At 46.3% G+C, this 20869-nt stretch overlaps 2 protein-coding genes across 11 annotated transcripts in view; one reads left to right on the top strand and one right to left on the bottom strand.

The window, feature by feature from the left end:
- The window catches only part of LOC108156807 (complexin), a 28956-nt gene that overhangs the window by 2630 nt on the left and 5457 nt on the right, over nt 1-20869 (top strand). For 3 of the 10 annotated variants that reach the window (XM_017288496.2, XM_017288497.2, XM_017288494.2), the window contains exons 2-7: nt 371-556; nt 2412-2573; nt 7294-7308; nt 15544-15701; nt 16036-16168; nt 18514-19922. In XM_017288496.2, the coding sequence (XP_017143985.1) occupies nt 2519-2573; nt 7294-7308; nt 15544-15701; nt 16036-16168; nt 18514-18587 (435 nt within the window). In that variant the 5' untranslated portion in view covers nt 371-556; nt 2412-2518 and the 3' untranslated portion in view covers nt 18588-19922. Of the gene's footprint in view, nt 1-370; nt 557-2411; nt 2574-7293; nt 7309-8489; nt 8512-12364; nt 12493-15534; nt 15702-16035; nt 16169-18513; nt 19923-20869 lie in introns of those variants that run through there. The other 7 variants (XM_033388937.1, XM_017288500.2, XM_017288499.2 and 4 more) reach the window with 7 other exon arrangements.
- LOC108156804 lies at nt 12731-15224 on the bottom strand. Its single transcript, XM_017288491.2, has 2 exons — nt 14024-15224; nt 12731-13965 (listed from the first exon to the last, which is right to left on the bottom strand). The coding sequence occupies exons 1-2, from the start codon at nt 14916-14918 to the stop codon at nt 13067-13069; spliced, it is 1794 nt and encodes a 597-aa protein (XP_017143980.1). The 5' UTR covers nt 14919-15224; the 3' UTR covers nt 12731-13066.

The raw sequence follows: 20869 nt of genomic DNA, 5'->3' as shown, positions 1-20869 counted from the left end.
TTGCTGTGCGTGTTACGTAAAAATGTTGTTTTCCTGAGGCACCAGCCCCCAGAACACAGCCCGCGACTCGGATGCCACCCCCCTAATGGGCACTTACGTGCACGCTCGCATAAAAGAAACCCTAATAAAGAAATATCGATAGGGGCAACAAAGCCAGCGACAACGACAACGGCACCGACAACAACAACGACAACGACGTCACAATAAAGCCACCAACATTGTGGGGTCCTCGGGGTCTCCGGGGTCCTCCGTATCCGTATGAAGTAGCGGGGGCTACTTGTGTGTCCACTATTTTCAAATTAGATGATATGCCAATAGACCGAGTGAATCGAGATCCTGATGCCCCCTTTTGCTTATCTTTGCCTTGCAGAAATCCTGTCTGTCTAACGCTCGCTCTTCTCTGCGGACTTCTTTGAAACAAACACACTTCAGAGCTAACGATTTCCAATCTCTGCTCCTCCTGCCACAGCACCAACAGCAGCATCAACGGCAACGCGCGCAAACACTGGAATCTCCGACGGCAATCTCAAAGGAATACTTTCTGAACTAAAATCAGGTAAGTGAGTGAGTGAATGGGCGGGCGGCCGCCCAACCTTTCCCAGAAGTGTCCAAAGTATGCGCAAAGTATGCTCCAAACTTATACGCGCTTTACGTCAAATGTTTGCGCCAACTTTTCCACATTTTCACGCGTGAAGTGCCCTACGCGCGCCTAATGCTGGAAAAGTGGTGCAACCTCATTATACAATCTGCTGAGTTCCCAAGGAGATATGCGATTTCACTTGGACTCGATTCCGTTTGCCCTCAGCTGGCCCTGTTCCCAGCCAACACCGACACCGACACCGACACTGACACCGACACCAAGACCCACAAAGCCAAAGCAAATAGGTTAAAGCCAACTCTGCGCATACTTGATATTCTGCTGAACAAGCAGAAAAGCAAAGGGTAGCGCGGCGTATACTTGATATTTACTGACCCTTTTCCAAACGGCTCTCGCCTGTCCCGGCCCGTCCCGGCCCGGCCAAGTCAGGCGGTGAAATACTCGTAGAACACAAGTCGAACACAGCTTATTTGCGTGTTTATTGGCTTTGACTGTGGCTTTAGCTTTGGCTTCGACTCTCATAGTTGTATCAAAAAACTTCAAACGTAATTGGATAGCCTTCCGGTCGGGGCTGTTCATTTGTTGAGGGAGAAGGAAACGGGCTGTTTTTCTGCTAGGGCCACACCTTGAGCCACCTGCCCATAAAATTCAAAGCACGAATGCCATAAATTTTCGCTTTTATTTACATATATTAAGTCGGGCATGCTCGTCCTTGCAGGAACAAGCTGTCCACACTGTCCACCCGTCGACCCCTTTCCATTACAAATTTTCAGTTTCTGGGAAGCTGGAGATTAAAGTGAATTTTCCAAACTGCCAACGCTCTGGCCAATAAACAATTCCGTCGTTTGCTGACTGACTGCTGGCCACAGGGCCCGGACTCGGAGTCGGAGCCGATCTGGAAATTCCTTGCAGACCCAGCTTAATTCATTAGCTTGAAGTAGAGGCAGCGCCAGCCAAGGCCCAGCAGCTGACACTGCCACACAGATACTGACTGGAACCAGAAAGTGGTAGAGGACTGGCAAGGCCTGCCAGCTGCCAGCCGTCCGACTTTAGCCCGCTGGCGAATGCTTTTTATGTCAAACTAATTTCGTTGCTCGTTTGCTGGTGTTGTTTTAATTTGCGCAGCTAGCCAGAAAGCAGGCGGCCTCCTGCCTCCTGCCTGCTGCCTTCAGCTTAAGTTCGTTAGCCCAATTTGCGCAAATATTAATACATGGTTACAAAGACACAGACACAGACAGAAACAGGACTAGCACCATCACCAGCATCAGCATCAGCAGGATGCTTTGCTGAAGATGAAGCTGATACTTCCCCGCCAGCGGCGTTAATAAAATTGAAAATTTTTGGCTGGGAGGCACTGAGCCCACATTCATTATGGCATTATTGTGCTAGAGGACCCGGATCCGGACCCAAACCCGGACCCGGACCGAGGCTTGGGATATTAGATTTCCCCGAATTAAGTACAGCATCAGGGGCGGACCGTGCCGAATGACAACCAGGGGGAGGGGAGCACAGCTGCAATTGATGGAGATGTGGCATCAACTGAGTCTCCAACAGAAACTGAAACAGACGCAGAATGAAGCGAGAAAAAGAGAAAAAGATATCAACGGGCGGGAGGGAGTTAAAGGTGGTTCTTTACTCATCTCGAAAGCGATTTCAAAGAAAACGTCAGCGGTTGGCCTGCAAAGGCATCCTACCAACGGCATTTAAGCTAAGCGGCTTAAAGTATCAGGCCGGGCCAGGTGACAGGGCAGCTTGGCGGACCGTCCTGTCACATCACAATTTAATTTTCTTTTTTCTCTTTGCTGCCTTACAGACGCAGAGGCCAGCGCGGACCGGGAGTGCACTCTCCAGCGACCCTCCAGGAAGAACAGGACAGGGCAGGACCTCATCAAGACACGCCCGTAAAGCGACAGCCCCAAGATGGCGGCCTTCATAGCCAAGCAAATGGTTGGAAACCAATTAAGTGCCGTTAAAGGTAAGTCAGGCGAAAACGCGCGCTCAGATACTCGCTCGTACATTAGAGTCCCCCGCCGCGGCGGGGCACGTTTTATTTTTGGCACCCGATCAATACCGTTCCCTTCTCTATGGGATATCTGGGAATGTATACATAATTCATTTTCAAGCTGCTGCGCAGCAACAAAAAAATTACCACACATGAGCGGAAAAGTGGCCAACGCTTTTAGATACACACCCTGCTCCGCTCCCAACTCTTCTTTCTCCTTTCTCCGTTCTCCGTTCTCCGGTGGGGCATTAGGTAATGTCATTCGCTCCCATTGTTGTTCTGTGGCTCCTGCTGCTGCGGCTGCGGCTGCGGCTGCCTCCGATGCTGCTGTTTAATCAGCGTCTGTGCAATCGCTCGGAAAATCATTGAATGCTTTCAAGAAGGGGCGAGAAGCAGGACGCCGGATGATGAGGAGGATGAGGCAGGGATGTTCGAGCTAAAATGCTTATCAACCCACAACATGCGAGCACAGCCGGAGGGAGCCTTAACGGAGCATTTACATAGAGCTGAGCAGCCTTCTGTCCCATAATGTTCTACTCGGCTACTCGTGTCGCCCCTCTATAAGAAGACCCGTTCAATTTGCAAGCGCCGCTGCTGCTCCTGCGCCAAGGCATCGCCATTACGCTCCTGCGGCTGGGGATGCACATTACCGACTCCCTTATCGAGCGCGGAGATTCTGCACGAATGCGCCGACAAGTGGTTTCAACAAATTGATACACTTAATTGTATAGATTGATGTTGCACTCCCCTTTCCTCTTTCCCCCTGACTCGGGTGGGCTCAATCATTGCCACTGCCTGCCCCCGTTCCCGCCCGAAATCCGTTTGTCGAGCTGTCAGCTGCGACTCAGGTCGAGATTGCGGCTAATGCGCCTCGACCGAGCCCGGCCATTGGGCTGTCAGGCCTGGCAGTGACGTGGAGCTACCAAGTTCGTGGAACATGGAAACGCTATTAGCATGGCCGTAAAGTGCAAAAACCCGAATCAATTCGTACATAGAGGTTTGCCTTTGCCTTTTCCTTTGCCTCTGCCTCTGCCTCTGCCTCGTATTCGTATACGCATTCGTTTTCACTAGTACGCATACTCGTACGTGTGCCAATTACCGAGATACTTGTACTAAGTTGCAGATATCCGTATCCGTGGAGGCTACTTTCGGCGCTCAATGGTGCAGCAAGCAGCCACTTTAAGTTCTCCATAAAACTGCGGATGAGTGATGAAAACGAAATAAAATATCCCCATAAAGCCATACTCAGGGATGCCTCGCCTCGCCAGAGTTCCGATCCCTACCCTTGGTTCACATAAAGAAACATCTTTTCTGGCTACGAGTTCGATGGAGCGAGTGGGTAGGAGACCGGACGGACCCGCCTAATGCGTTTCCATTGTCAACCACTGCGCTCGCAATCGGACAATTTATTGAAGCTTGCCTCCAGTTAGCCTTTATTACTATTGCCTGTCTTACATAAGGATAAGTTATGGATTTGTTGTATCCGCCCGTTCCCAGATTTGTTGGACTTCTCGCCTGGGCCTGGTGGCGCTAAAAATGCTCGGGCTTCCCGATGAAGCATTGCTTAAGGGACAAAAATGTTCTCCCTGTATGCCCACATACGTATGTATATATGTATGTATCTCTTTGGGTCTATTATTCGTATCAACAGATACAATCCAACTCCGTTTAATTTCGTTACCCGGTACCCTCGGCTGATGATGCGAAAAAGTTCTCGGCTGAAGGAAGCAAAGGAGAGTAAAACCCACATGGAGCAGGTGCAAACAAAGTGAAACAGAAACAGGATACATTGTACATATTTAAGTGCTTATTATTTATATAACAATACAAGCCTTACACTGCCACGTTTCGCTGTGGGGCACATTGGGGTGGCACGGTTAAGAAATGAGGAACAAAACAACGCTGACCTTTCCCGTCACTCAAAATGAGTATTAGATTTGTGGGCGAAGTGGATGTGTTGAACGCCCAGAAGGAAGCGTTTCCGACCCCCATAAAGTACGTATATTATTGATCAGCGTCAATAGCCAAGTCGATTGAGCCATGTCTGTCCGTCCGTCCCTATGAGCGCCTAGATCTCAGAGACTATAAGAGGTAGAGAAACCAAATTTGGTATCCACACCCACACCCCTGTGGTATCCCACTGTTATTAAGCCACACTGACTGAGTATCGGGTATAAATTTAGGGATGCGGCCCCAAAGATCCCCCTCGCTTGGTTTGCCGACACGGAAACCCGCAATATTAGGTTCCCGCCATCTTCAGTTGATCCTCTTCAGTTCTCACCTTTCCGCCGTTTCCGAGCTCCGGATGCTTAGTCTGTTCTTCAGTCGTACGGATGCCGGTTCTTCTCGATCCTTCCCTGCTACTGTACCCTGGATCCGAACGAAAGGAGGTATTGAAGCACTGATCGATACAACTCGTTCCTTGATGCGTTGAACTCTACGTTGAGCTCGAACCGTCGCGATTCTCGTTCAATTTCTCGTTCATTTTCAGTGGATTGATTCCGATGCATAACGGCATTACGGCCTTGTCGGGAAGGATTAGACCTTCTGAGTATTTTCGGCATTTCAAAGACAAATTTCGAACGGCAAAAAAACCACAACAAACACGTCTGATTGATACGGTAGATGATATTTAACCACTACTTTGGAAACAATCATTCGAAAATACTAAAATCGTGGTTTACGGAGCCCCGGTCGCGTTTCCGACGTAATATATAGCATATAAAAATGCTGGGACAGAATTTTCTGATATGTCAAAAGTATTTTTGTCATACAGCTATACATTCTGGCTACGAGTGATATTTTATCCAAATCAAGAGTTTTCACAGCTTTGTTCGCTATATATTTCTGTTTTTATAGAGGTTTTTTCTTGAAATAATAATAACCTTATTTTCTTAAATTTTCAGGTAAGCGTTCGAAAGAGAAACTCCTATAAGTGCTTCCTAAATAAATTCGTAAGTTGCTACCGCTCCAAAGTCCCCCCACCACCACCAAAGCTCCCACCCATTTAACATAACGATCCAACAGAATTGAAAAGATCCGATAGCATACTCGTACATTAACAATATAATCTAATAATATTTATAATCGAATCATTGTTTTGAATGGCACAACCATTTAGTTTACAGTTAACAGTTAACAGTTTACAGTTCACGCTTCTGTTTCAGTTTTGAATGGACGCCCGGTTTCGATATCGATTTCGATTTCGTTTCCGTTTCGGTTGATTGGCAGTAGCATGAACACATAGTCGTACATGATTGAAATTTACGAATACCCATAGAGTACCCATAGAGCCGTTCAAGATTGAAACTCCGTGGAAGGTTTTCAATTCGAAACGAATCTGAGTATTTTAAACCTAAGCTTAGCATTGCACAACACAAATAGCCACGTATGTTTTGAATCTACGCATATAGCGAATAACCCAACAGTACCCCATATGCATATGCACTCCCCGCCCTGTACATAACAATTTCCACACCATCGAAATCCGCCCACAATCCTCGAGGCCAAGCTCGAGCATCAGTGCCCTACCTTTCCGCCCTGCCAGCCGCAAAGCCCCCAAGATCATTGGTACTCGTCCTCCCCGTCCGTTTGCCCATCCACTCCACCCAAGCACATACCTCCGAGATTCCCAAAAACTACGTCTTTCTATGCAGTTATCGTAATTTATGTAAGTTAAGTACACTCACAGATCATATGACGTTAATCCCTACCAGCATAAAAGCCTGCTCTCCGAGACACCAACGGAAAAGAAAAGAAAACAAAAAAATAATGAAATATATTTGTACGCTCCTCCAATGCCTTCACAGCCGAACTTTACCTCATTGTAAAACACACAAACACGAGAGCTTGACAAACACACACCAACCACCTCCGCCCAGCCCACAGTCCAAGCGCCTAGAACGACTCCCAAGTGCACAGCAATTCTACCCCCGAAACAACCCCCAGCCACTTCACACCACACCACTTCAGTACACCTCTCTCTTCACTCCACTCTGCTCCTCTCTTCTCCTCTCCCTCACTTCAGAGCCCGACACAGTCATGCCACAAATATAGTACAGCAACAATGAGAACACCATGAACAACAAAAGCCAGCAGTGGCATTGAGCCCAGCTGCCATCGTCCCGATAGCAAAAAAACCCTACAGAAACACACAATTCAATTTCTTCTATTACACTTTCTTCCTGCCTACCAGACCTCGTCTCTCTTTACGCTCTTTATTTTGTACTCGAACATTACCATGACTGCCACGCCCATATCCCTATACACCCATGAACCCATGCACCCATATTCCCATGCCCATTTGAAATATAAAGCGGAAATTTAAACCAAAGAAGAGACTGGGCTGCTTGGCCATCCAGGATCTATCCAACCACTCCATATTGGCAGCCTCCTCCACGAGCCCCACCCAGTCACACTCACACAACACTCGTACTCCTATTAACCAGCTCCTTAACTACTTTTTCTACTTATTCAGCTTCTTCTATGATTATGATATGTACCGCCCACTCGATCCATTGCCCACATTTAACTATTCTCCTATATTATATACTCGTATACTCGTAATCACACATCACACAAATGTCGCAACTTGCAACTCGCCATCCATGAGCGTAGCAACTAATCCAAACAGAGCGGAGAGTGGAATATTAATGGAACTTTACCTTTACTTTCCCGACCACACGCTACACAGATGCTGCAGGCGGCGGTAATTTCTCAACCTTTCGTATTTTTGCATTTTACTTGTACTCGTACTCGTACCCGTACCCGTACAACATATACTCGTACTTATAATCGTGCTTGCTCATATCCTGTATGACTTGATGATGGTGCTGATGCTGATGCCATCGCACCTTTCAGCATCCAGCATCGAGCATCCAGCATCCGGCATCCGGCATCCAACATAAAAAATACATCCCCACAATATACCCGAACCAATACAAATTAGCAGAATCTCTGATTCGATCGATATCAATCGCTGAAATTCCAAATTAGAATCCGCTTCATGATCAGCATCAGCTACTTGGAAAATCCGCAAGCTTTTAAGTTTTACTCGTACTTTGCCATGCCACGCTGCCCCGCTAACTATTGGCTATGTAGTTCCGATCGATACCAACCCAAGGCACTTCGAAGAAAGATACCCGAGCTGGGAGCTTGCATCCCTGCGATTCCAGTTTGGTGAACTCCAAGCAGCGATCGAACTCCAGGACAGAAATGCAAAATGGAAAAGTTTCCAACTCAATTAGCGGGAGGGGGAGAAAACCACTTATAATTTGAATCCGAGCAAAATGCGGTGCCACTTTCAATTCAGTCAAGACACATGCAGCTGGCAAAAGTTCATGGGACAATTATGCACATCTTGAGTTCGGTCTGATTAAAACACCCCATCGCCATAGTACACATACTTCACGAGAACTCTTGTTTCGTCTTCGTTTTCGTTATCTTGTTTATTTCGTTTAAGAACAGCAATCAAGACAATCTAGTTTGATTTTATACAAGTATACCCTTGAAGCGTTATATTCGAACTCTTTGTTTCTGCGAAAATTATTTTGTTAAAGTGCTTCTTTATCTACTTCTGCTCCTTCTACTCTACTACTATCGTACTACTACTTCTACTGCCACTACTTCTACTACTACTACTACCACTACTACTGCTATGTACTACCTAAACAAATATGGAACCATACTAACTACAAACCTACTTACATCTTCTACTATTCTACTATAACTACTCTAACTACAACTCAACTACCACCTATATACTACTACTACGAATTTACAATGAGGTAAAGTATAAGTATAAAGTATAAGTATCTCATAGCTATAGAACACACCTATCGGTAGAGCACCCTAAGCTAAGTCTGTCAACGGCACATAACATACCATACTCGTACGAATACGAGCATGTGCAGTACGTATCGAATGCGTGCGTTTTGATGAGCAAACATTTTGACACATGGACACAGGACAGCCACACTCCCTGCAGAAGGCAGGCACTGTACTACAGTGCCCGAACAACACTGGCTATGTACATCGCTCTCGGTGTCCTCGTCCGAGTCCTTTAAACCAGGCAAATATTGCTGATGTCTGCAGGTTTTGAAATTGTCTTGGCACGTGCGTCACTATATGCTTACCACAAGTGGAAAGCCCGTAGATATGCAACACTTTGACACAAGGCGGACGGCTCAAACAAAACTATACACACATGCATCGCCTAACAATATCGATCCCAAATCTTGCAGATAATGTAATTTTCACCTTGCTGTGGGGAAGAGGAGGGCTACCCAGTCCCCCAGCGGACATGTGTGCCTCCCTTCGTCCAGATAACAGCCCAATCCGCACAATAGTGCTTTATGTTAATTCACATACTGCAATCGTTCCACTCTCGTAACGTACCCAGCGCCAGGGCCAGGACCAGAACCAGAACTAGGACCAGGACCAGGACGGGGTGGGTGGTCTGCTGTTAAGGGCTCGGCATAAATTATGTATATTAAAAATTCCTCAAATATCCAAGAACAGAACACCGACCGAAATATTTGTGCAGTTGGCGAGTGGGCTTTCTGCTGCAGCATTTTGACAAACTTCCCCGTTTTCCCCGTGCCGACACGGAGTCACATTCCAAACGTGCCTGGCAAAGGGTCGCCGGGTGGTGGTCCGCTGCCAGATGAGGCATGCAACTAATTGCTGGCGCTACAAGAACGAGCCGTGTGCAACCAGCAAGCTGTCAATGAGATTTTCAGCTTGTCCGCAAACAGGCAAAGGCAGAGGCAGAGTCGCACTGTCTGCATAATTTCAGTACTGGCACACGCCCACGCCCACTTCCCCTTACTTATGCGCCTTCACAGACACACATTCCACCGCCAGCGCCGGTAGGATGGGTGGCACTCGTGCGGGGCAAGTGTGGCCATAAGTAAATATCGGGCTCCTTGAGGCTGTTAAAATGTAATTACGGAGGGGACTCCGAGCACGGGACACGGGCAGTTGCTATTAGCGACTGTGACAATGAAAATATTAGCGCGGTGGCATGGGGCATATGGCAGGACTAGCCGTATTAAGCCAACCTCTTTGTGGAAGTCGCACGCACTCTCCTGCTCCTAGTATAAGGCCCTTCGCTAGCTTCCTGTCATTTGTGCGTTGCCGTCCCTTTGACCCAGATGTGTGCAAGATGGTGGAGGCTTCTCCAGAATCCTAGAATACAACGCTGAGCGGGCTTGAACCGGATTAAGCAAGAAAATAATTTGCCGTTCGTGCCTTTTCAGCAGCTCCTTACAATGGCAGGAGTGAAAAAATGACGGCGGCGGAGTGAGGCGTGGAGCACTTCGCACAAATGAGTGAAGCATCTCTGCTCTTCCACTTCGACTTCCCCTTCTATTTCCATTTTCTATGTACAAGGGGTGGGTAGGCCTCAGCCTCAGCCGCAATAAAAAAGGGAAATGGAACTCTAATGTAGTATTCCTTAGTGTGCGCGTATTAAGTCGAATAAGTGTCACCAGGCGAGCATCCGCTCCACTTCCTACACTTCCACTTGCATACCCCTAGACCGCATATCCATCTCCAACCTTCAGCTACATATGCTATATGCGGATGTGACAATTACGCCGGCTCCGTGGCTCCCAGCTCGGGGTCGGCCACGTTCCATTATCATCATCGCGTTCCGCTGACGTGTTGGTATTCAAAATAGCAGGCCAAGCAATAAAACGCACTCTAAGACTTATCCGAGCCACGGCTCGTATATCAGACTTATGACTTCGTCCAAATACTTTCTGATATATGTATGTACATATGTATATATGTATATATGTACACATCTATGTATGTATGGATGGATGTACATACATAAATAGATATTGCGGCGCCCACCCAGTCCTTTACCCAGTCCCAGCTCCACATGCCAGATAGGTATTAAGTACCCTCATTTCACCCATGACACGCAGCGAAGAGTAAAGCTTTTAACGGCAAAGAAAAAAGTGAAATGGACGATAGAAAGAAACCCCAAGAACCAACAACCAATTTGTACAGACGGACCGATTTTTCGGGCTGTCAGGAGCATTCCTCATGCAAATTGAAGGCTTCCGCAGGTCTTAAAGGGCCATCAATGCCGTCCGCCAACCCGTTGGCCGTCCGTTTCCATTAGAAGGCGGAACAAAAAAAATGCGAAGAAAAATGAGGAATGAAAATTGCCGAACAAAGGGCAGATGGAAAGGGAGAGGGCGAGAAGGAGAGAGAATGCAGGGCGAACATCTTGCTCAAGCGGTGTTAATTATGTTGGCATGATAATTATATTACAATAGGCTTGATTAGTTTTTAATTGAATTGTGCACTCCATTCGGGGCAACTCTCGGATCTGCAACTGGAACCGAGTTTTAAAGAGTTTCCCTATAAGCTCTCCGCTCCATGTACATTCTATGTGCTGTATGTGCCACATGTACATATACATATACATATACATATACCTATTACGTACATACACTCCCGTCGATACGCACGTACCGAACAGACCTTTGTTGCAGCCACAAAAAGGACAGGACAGGCCGGGGAGTGGGCCCGGGTGGGCAGAGTTCGTAAAGTTCATAAAGCAAATTACGAAAGTCCCATAAAAGCGCAACATTTCCAAGGAAAGACTGCCAGCGGGCGACTGGGGGGGGGGTAGTGTGGGACCGGATATGGTCCAGGACACAGCCATGGACCTGGACTTGGCTCGCCAGCCATTTGACACCATTTCGTTGAATCAATTTTTATTATAAAATACTTTGACTAATTTATGAAAACAATAAATGCGTCTGCAAATCAAGTCACAGTCACCCCAAAAAGTTCATTCACAAAGCTATTCAGCAAATTGATGACTATAAATTCAATTTAATGTGCGTTGCCTTTTGCACATAAGTGTAGAGAGCGGGGCAGCGGAGGACAGAGGAAGATGGAGAGCGAGAGCGAGAGAGCAGAGCAGAGACACCCGACAATGTGCGGACATCCCACAACGCAGCAGAGCCTTCGCTTTCGAGAATCACTCAAGAGAAGCGCGCATAGAATTTTAGCGTTTGCGCCGGAGGGGCCAGAGGAACAACAGCGAAGCTGACGCAGTCGTTGACGCTTCCCGCGAAGCCGAGTGGGACAACAGCAATTAGAGCGAGCGAAAAAGCTGTCTAGCTGCTCTCATCAGAATTCCGACTCAGGGCCGAAATCAACGGCAAATCTGCGCAGGCGCTTCGCCAATACCAGACCATAGTCACCCCCTGTGCTTAGGTCATCATGTGGGGTGCTCAAATCACGACGTGGTCCAGCGCCAGCGACGCGGACCTCGACAGCGGCAGCGACTGCGGCTGCGACTGCTGTAACTGGCACGGCGGCAGGACATAAAAAGCCAAGCGAGTGCTGCCAGTACTCCTACTCCAAGTTTGCACTCCTGCGGCTGAAGTTCAATCACTCTGACTCCGACTCTGACTCGGATTCGGACACGGACTCAGCTTTGACATAAGCGGCTCTGCCCAGCATCAGCCTGCGTCCTCGAGCATCGCTCCGCGCGCCTCAGCGCCCAAAAGTCGGCAGCAGTCAAGTTCAGTTTCTGCATTCAGTTCGTGTGCGCTCGTGGTCGTGTTCGCACTTGCACTTCGTGGTGGCCGCCACAATCGATTGGGATAGCCATGGCAACCATGGGCCGACGAGAGCGCCGACAACGACGACGACGCCAGCGTGACTGTGCCAGAAGTGCAGCTCCTGACTGAGGCGCCAGAGTGTGTGTGTGGCGCCAGCGTCGCAGCGTGAACAGTAGTGGCAGCATCGGCCAAGGCAGCGGTTGCACTTGCACTGATTCGTTCGGCCCCGAATTACCAGAAAGCACAACTACGGAGAGGTAGCAGTGGTTAACGGCGCCCAGAAATTATGAATTTCATTGGTATGACACGATTTAATCAGAGATTTAATGAATCTGCAGCCCCTGCGGATCCAAGGTCTTTGTGCATCTTGATTTGTTCTGTTTATCCGTTTATGAACAACACTGATTCGTCTTCTCTATGAACCACACTGCTACTCAATGCTACTACATATGTACTATGTACTCAACCTCAACAAACACACACCACGCTCTACTCTTACCGTTACCGATACCGTTACCGAACCTCTCTTCAACGTAAGTCTTTGCCACAACTTTCGTTTATTTTTTCCGTTTCCGTTTATATGCCTTACGCTAAGCTCATACGTAACCTAACCTAACCAAAGCGTAAACATATGCTGGCTCTGTCGAGGGAGAGAAAAACCAGAGCAGATGGAAAGCAGCTCGGAAAATCAATCGATTGAAAGGGGTAGAAAGGCGCGGAAGCGGCTGACCATGTGACTGAATAATTCCGTGGAGTGCCACACTTCTATCGATTTTCTTCCGCAAGCCAGAGACCAGTCTGAAAAGTTCAAGGTCTGACCGAAATCTGGCCAGGCTCGGCACTCGCAATGCAGGCCGAGAGTTCCTCCTGAGCCTACAGAAGACTGCAGCGCTGGTACTGTCCGGCGAGGGCGTCGCCGGAATGGCACTGGAAGGCATCGCCGAATTCGCGTGAGTTCCGCATAACGGCGTGCACCAATTGCCGCTTGCGCTCCTGCTGCAGTGGGCCCAGCTCAGACCGACAGTCCACAAGTAGACTTCCGATGAAGTAAAGCCGGAGGAGGGACAATTTCATTCGTCCAACGCCGAGAAGAGAGTCTATCCGTTCCTGCAGCGGAACCCTCTCAGGCTGCCTGAGCCATTGCTTGTAGCAGCTGAGGGCCTGGCGCTGGGCCAACAGACCCAGGAGCAGCTCGTCCGCGTTCACCTGGGTTGGCGAGGTCCCGCTGCAGTTCTGAAATGCGGCAAACCTCCTCTCCGAGTCCGTACTGCGCCAGGCCCCCGGTGTCCGGCTGTTGCTTCCCGCTGCCACCAGACTCCTGGCAAAGTACTCCGCAACCAGCAAGTGATTTAGCGGAGTGCTCAGGTTCTGCTTTCCCAGCAGGGCGTTGACGCTGTCGAATATCTGTGCATACTGGCGCAGCTGCTGGCTCGACTCTGAGGGCGGCTGACGTTTGCGCTGGAAGCGCCGCAGCTTCTCGAGATTTCGGTAAAAGCTGCGCCGTCCCAGCACAATTTCGTGGTAGACGGCGTTTAGGTGCTCGTCTCCATTGAGGGTGAGGTGCATGATCCGGCCCAGAAACTGTTTCGAGCTCTGCTGCGAGATTTCATCGACCCACACGCTCTTCGCGAGCTGCTCCGTGTAGGCTTTTCCCAAGGCCGAGTACATCTGGGTGAGCTCCACCCGATCCGCACTAACTCTCTGCACCACATGGGCATATATGTCCCCTGCGTACGTCTCCGCCAGCTGGTGGCAGTCGGAGTCCACAATGTCTGCAAGAAAGGGCCAAGTTTGGCGCGGAGCATGAAAAATAGCTCAACCCTCACTCACCCATCAGATAGTCCGTCCAGATCCAGTTGAGCAGACGGTGCATGCTGGTGTTCTGCAGCAGCACAAAGTAGTCGACCAGCCGCGGAAGCTGCTTTACAACGATCGTGTCGGTGGCCTGTGGCGTCTTCCCGCCCAGCAGCTTCCTGAAGTAACCGTCCCAATCGAGTCTGGCCAAGGAGGAATTACCGAAAGCACTGCGCTTGAAGTTGCCATAGCTGAACTGCACCTCATCCTCTATGTGCTCCGTCTTGACAATGTCCCTGCGACTACGCTCCAGGCTGAGCACTTCGAGAGCGGCCACATGAGCCCGACTCTGCTCGATGTCGAAGCTCTGAAGAAGCTCGCCCACCCGCTGCTCGAACTTCCTCATGGTGTGCCGTCGGGTGCTGTCGGGCCGGAGCACAACCAGCCGCTTGTTGGACTGCATAGTGAGCTCCACATTGAAGAAATAGGGCGAACCCATTTCGTGAAAATGGCCCAGCAATCCCAGCCAGCTCAGAGTCTGGTTTCTCCGTGCAGTGGCGTTCGGCTTGGCGGTCTCCAACGCAGGCCAGCCTCCGCTGGCCCGGTAGAGCTGCGAGTTCCTCAGTGCATCCGCTCCGCGAGCACTCTCGCAGGTCTTGAAGAAGTTGACAAGCTGCAGCTCCATGTCCATCAATTGCTCATCGTCGGCCACCCTAAGGAAGGTTTGGAAGCGCTCTTTTCCCGTCTGGCTGAGATTGGCGCTCCTGCTGCAAACGTAGCCGTAAAAGTCCTGACACGGCAGCTTGTTGGTGTCCAGATACTGCTCCAGCTTGTACGAGAAGTGCAGCAGGTCGTTCTCAACGCTGGCAAAGCTACCAGCACAGCTCACGCACACCGCCGACAGCAGAACAGCCAACACTTTCAGATACATTATCCACGTGCTCTGTCTCTGGCGACTCGAATCGAAATGCACTCGGCTTCTACAGCACCTTTCACTGTCACTGCCAGTGCCAGAAGAGTGGACTGTGGCGCTTATTTCCTCGAAAAAGGTCAGTTTCTCAAAGGTCACAGCTAATTCCCAGGCGCACTTCCGCAAATGAACCGTAATGCGCTGCGGGTTGTGTGTTTCCAGACTGAAGCACTGACCAAAGCTGAGGCGCAATCCCAACTAATCGCGTTTCCAATAGTTTTCCCCTGTCACTGGCAGTGGCACTGGGTCTGGGGCGAGACTGGGAATGGGAATTGGACTGGGACTGGGACTGGGACTGATAGCGATAACCCGATAGCGAACCTAGCCCAGAAGCGGCGCTGTGTAATCAAATGTGTCAAAGTGTCAAGCATCGATGCTAGCGAGCTAAAATTGGTCATGGCCGATTTTGAATCGAATTGAATGTTGAATACATTCCAAAATACTCGAATACAAAGACGAACCGCTGCCCAATTCGGCAGTTCGAAGAGATACATATGCGATAGGCCTAGAAATAGCCTTTGTTTTTTTTGGCCACTTTAACCTTTCTCATCCGTATCCTGTGCTTCGCTTTTGATAGGCGCTGTAGGAGGTGATGGCGGCGATGATGGCGATGACAAGGAAAAGGCAGAGGAGGAGGAGAGGGAGCGTCAGGAGGCCATCCGCGAGGCCGAGGATCGGCGCAAGGAGAAGCACCGGAAAATGGAGGAGGAGCGCGAAAAGATGAGGCAAGACATTCGCGATAAGGTGAGTGTGTGGGATGGGGTGGGAGTGATTAGTAATTGTGATTTGTGGAAGGTGCATGCGCCCGATCCGAAGTGCACGGGATTTCCTGCAGCAGTTCAAATTGACTCTAGTAGGGAGTCCTTTTATTGAGCGACTCCCTAACGGAGTCAGATTGAATTACCAAGGAACAGACAACAGTGAAGCAAAAGACAAAGAACCGAAGTGTAGCTGCTAAGAATACATGAATGTGCCCCTAGCCAATATCCGTATACATGCGGATGTGTATGTGTATTTTTGTATGAATGTATTCTGATCTGCCGATCGTTTCATTTTCATTCTCATTCAACATATCCAGTACAACATCAAGAAGAAAGAGGAAATCGTTGAGGCGGCACCGCAAGAAGAGCCCAATCCTCTGATGCGGAAAAAGAAGACGCCCGAGGAACTGGCCGCCGAGGCGGAGCAGGAGGAGCTCGACGATTTCACAAGTAAGTCATTGTTGTTGATTCCCCAGCTCAGCTACTGGTATCTAACTACTGCTAATCCGACCTACCATCGGTCGGACCGGCACGCCCCGCCCCGCCCCAATAGCTACTTTTCTGTATCTGTATTTGTATGAGCTATTCAGTTGATTTTCTTTTCATTTTCCAACCACTCCCCCAAGCGGCTCGTGCATGAGCCACTTTGGTCCAGACAATACCGAAACATGTTTGACTATCAATCCAATAACCAACAGCTAAATACTCGATTAACCGGCGCTCGTAGTAGCAACTACTTAAGTGTTGTGTGTGTGTATCTGTGTGTCTCTAAATGTACCTAAATGCAAGCGAACTATCCAACTATCTAACTATCTGAATCAAACTATCGAGCTACTAACTAATGCTATCCATCTATCTACTATACTCGTATCTGTACTCTGTTTCCTGTGCGTATGACACATATGTAAGCTCTAACCACCTATGCGTATACTGAACTTTAACTCTAACTCTAACTCTAACTCTGATTCTAACTCTAAAGCTAACTCTAATCTAACTCTGCAAATCTAACTCTAACTCTAACTCTAACTGCAACCTTAACTGTCTATGAGCTAAACATCAACTGTAATGCAACGAATGAATATATGAACTACGTCTAGAACTTACATTTACTCGTATAACAAGCGTGCACTCCATTTTCTCATTTCCTTTTCATAAATTACTCCGTTTCAGTTGGAAGTATATATGTACATACATATGTATGTATATGCTATGTATGAATATGTATGCGAGTGGGTCTGGGACATCCATGTGTACATATGCATATGCTCGTACTTAGTTCCTTACAATTGATTTCCTTTGTTTTTCATTCCCACAATTATTTTTTGATATTTATATTCGTATTGGTTGTTCCGTAATTGTATTCAAACGATACTACTGGGTTACAACTGGCATTCTTGATTCGTTGTTAGAAGGCGGCGCAAGCCTCCGCTTTGTACTAGGTTTCATGTCATTCGATTAATTAGACTAAGGTAAGTGCTACCATTCGTAAAACAGTATGTTTCCTTTTGTGTGGTAATCTAATTGTAATACGTTTTTGTATTCATGAACTACTCCAACTACTTCACCACCAACAACAATTTCGACAATCGATTACTCTTGCTCACCTTTTCTCTATCTCTCTCTCTCTCTCTCTGCCCTCTCTGTCCCTCTCTGTCCCTCTCTCTCTCTCTCTCTCTATCTCTATAAATGAGTGTGCCCAGAAGCAACCAGAGAAGACTCCTCAACACACAGCTCCACAGCTCCCACACGAATACAATATCCAATAGTAGATATATAGAATATACGGGAAAAGACTGTGGTTAGACATGAACTTAGTGGGTAGGAACGAGTATGAAGAACTGATTAAAGGCAGAAGGCACGGGGCGCCAATTATTTATATAGTTGTAAGATTACGTTTCGAATGATTTGCAACATTTACGATATTATTTGAATACATCAAACTCACAAACTGCACCTTTAATAACTGATAGCGGCTTGTATGATTTCATATATAACTATAATGTCTCTAAACACTTTAACGGCTTGCGTGCTTAACTGCATCCTGAAACTGAACACTCGTAACAAAGTAAATGTGAACCAAACCAAAACAAACCGAAACAAACCAAAACAAACATGATGAACTCTACAGCTAAACCCAATTATGATCGAAAAAGGACGAGCAACAAATACAAAACTTTTTCCCTCTCGTTTACTCTTTCCCTTCAATATGTGTACTATATGTATTTTACGCTATCGCCTACCGTATGTAATATATATATAATGCACATATACTGCATATGTATGTGTATTTCCACCGCACCGATCTCTCCCCATCTTGCCATTACCATCTACGATCTACGATCTCCTATCTATCACTCTATGCTCTACCTATAACTCTGAAGCCGACACTGACCTGGACCTCTTACATTCCTACATATATGTATATCCCTACTGCAAACACGACAATAACAATAACTACCTACTCGTACAACTTTATTTCGGTTCGTATTTGATTTTCCTAATTTGGCTTAAGAAACACTACGGCTCTGCTAGGCCTCACCAAAACACCCACACCCAATCTTTTAAAATTGAATACTTAGCTATGGCGACTGTACCTACCCTAACACTTACAGCTACCCGTATAGTACCGCTACAGTGAAACAGTTACAGTACATAGTACATGGTACATGTACATGCACATGAGCATCCATAAATACCAAATACATATACATAACAGTTAACATGCCTAACATTTGTAGTCTACTCTACAAAATATGCTTATTTATTGCTGTTTCCATACTCAATTTCTTTTACAGAACTGAAAAATCAAATAGAAACGCAAGTAAATGAGCTAAAAACTCAAATAGAGGGAAAATGTGTCATGCAGTGATATGTCAGTCATCATAAAAGCAAAATAAACAAACAAAAATAAAACAAACAAAACGTATAATAGTACCACAAGTAACAATTCAAATAAAAAACTAACCGATTAACGATGAACGATAAACGATGAACGATGAACGATGAAATTTATTTAACACATCCCGAACTTGAATTTGTTAATACTTATGAGATCCGTTGAGTTTAATCATTGGAACCGCAATCGAAACGAATATAAGTCCTTAGAAAGCTAGCCCAATGCTAGCTCGTAACGTAACCCGGCAGCAATAATCGAGATAAATCGAGCGATGCAATCTACAATTGAGTTTTTGGCAAAGCCTCCAATGCGGTGTACTAAAGCGTACAAATAATATATTAACAGCTAATAGATATATTTCGGATAACGAAATAATGAAGGAGACATGCGAATGCGATTAAAAATGCGAACAGGACGGTGAACTCCTAAGGAACTTTAAGGTAGCTAAAGCATAAACCGAATTATTTAAAACCAAAAATAGTAAACGCCTTTAATAATACATATTCAAATCACTTTGCTTCGATGATAATGTAATATACTCAACCCCAATATACAATACATAACCGTTGTTTAGTTAATAACATACAATAAATTAACGAAACGAAACTAAATGAAACTAACGAAACCGCGGCACTCGTACGATGCAAAACCAAATCGAAACTAAAAGAATAAATCTAAAAACACAAATAAAAGAAAATTAAAAATAAAAAAAAAATTAACAAATAAACACCTAAAATAAGCAAAAAGCTAAAAAAAAAAGAAAAGAATATAAATGAAAAAACCAAAAACCAATTAAGCGAATGGTGCGACAGAGGAGGTTGCTGAATCATGTCGAACCGTCGAAATACGTTGCTGAAATCACTTTTGGACTTTATTCCATAAATGAGTATGGGAAGATTATGAACTAAATCGGCGCATATGTTGTAATTGCCATTCGAATATATAAGTATATATACATACATATATACACATGTTATGTATATTTCCATGAATTTAACCACAGAAAATTAATCACATTTGCAAACGAATTGACTGCGAAGACGTTGAAATTATTGCTGGTTCTCAAAACTGATCGATGATCGATGATCGATGATCGCCTACAACCCAACCCAGAACTATCCATACTATCCGAAATATAAAGTTTCAGTCAGTTTGTTTTCGATATTGCCAGAGAAATCTATCTTCTTTAACAGCTTTAACAGTTACATTTCGTTTCTTTCCTATACAAAAATACATACCCACACTACAATTGAGAGTTTAAAATCTTTCGAGACAATTACTGATCTCACTGATTGATGCTTCTGAAATGTAAGTAAACTACCTAAATATGTACCTATACCTATACTTATACCTATACCTAAACCTACATATACTTATACCTATACCTATACCTATACCTATACCTATACCTATACCTATACCTATACCTATACCTATACTTATACCCATATACCAATACCTATACTTATACTCATACCCATATACCTTGCCTATACTAAAACTAATATACATTGAACATTGCCGAACTTGAGTTTCATTTCACATTAGTTTGTATTTACACATCTGTTGCGTTATTGGTTAGGTGACGGCTACGAGTACGTACATATATTCTGTAGGAAATATTGTATAACAATATGATAACTTAAACAAACAAATATTAGCTGTAGTCGTTTAGACAAGGACAATAGCTTATAAGAGACGCTAGGCAGTTCGAGAGCATAATGCTGTGATACATTTAGCAAATTATACATTTTTCACCGATAAGCGCACACGCCGGCCCACAGGTCGGACCCTCCCTCCCACAGAACCCAATACCCAAACGACACCTCAGCAGATGAGAAACCGAACACAACACAGAAACAGAAACCGAAACAGATACCGAAACATGCATGCAAATCTGGTAAATAAAAAACAAAGACATCATACGACTATGACATAGCACACGATTTCTAGCCCACTGTGGGTCTCTCCGTTCCCGTCGTCCGTTTAATGTATCGCATATATATTTACATATTTACATGCCAACATGCCAACTCTCCAACACAGTCTACACACATGCAAGTCGAATCAAAGACACCAAAATTGTACATACATATAAATGGCGATAAGTACATGTGTTACCAATGATAGTTAACCGATTATATGGCAAAGAATGTAATATTGTGTGCATGGGTGTACGTACATATGTACATACATAGAAAACGAGCTGTCCCCGCTCCGAATCGAGTCATTGCATTGCGTCCGGGTTGCGTAAC

This window comes from Drosophila miranda, chromosome 2, assembly GCF_003369915.1.
Source record: "Drosophila miranda strain MSH22 chromosome 2, D.miranda_PacBio2.1, whole genome shotgun sequence".
Taxonomy (NCBI): Eukaryota; Metazoa; Arthropoda; class Insecta; order Diptera; family Drosophilidae; genus Drosophila; species Drosophila miranda.
The sequence above is the reverse complement of the archived record's forward strand: the minus strand, read 5'-3'. Positions and strand labels throughout refer to the sequence as shown.

Coding starts and splice junctions, on each gene's coding strand:
- LOC108156804 (XM_017288491.2), bottom strand. CDS start 14,918: ATGTATCTGAAAGTGTTGGCTGTTCTGCTGTCGGCGGTGTGCGTGAGC. Junction 13,966..14,023: donor CTGGACGGACTATCTGATGG/GTGAGTGAGGGT, acceptor CCTTTCTTGCAG/ACATTGTGGACTCCGACTGC.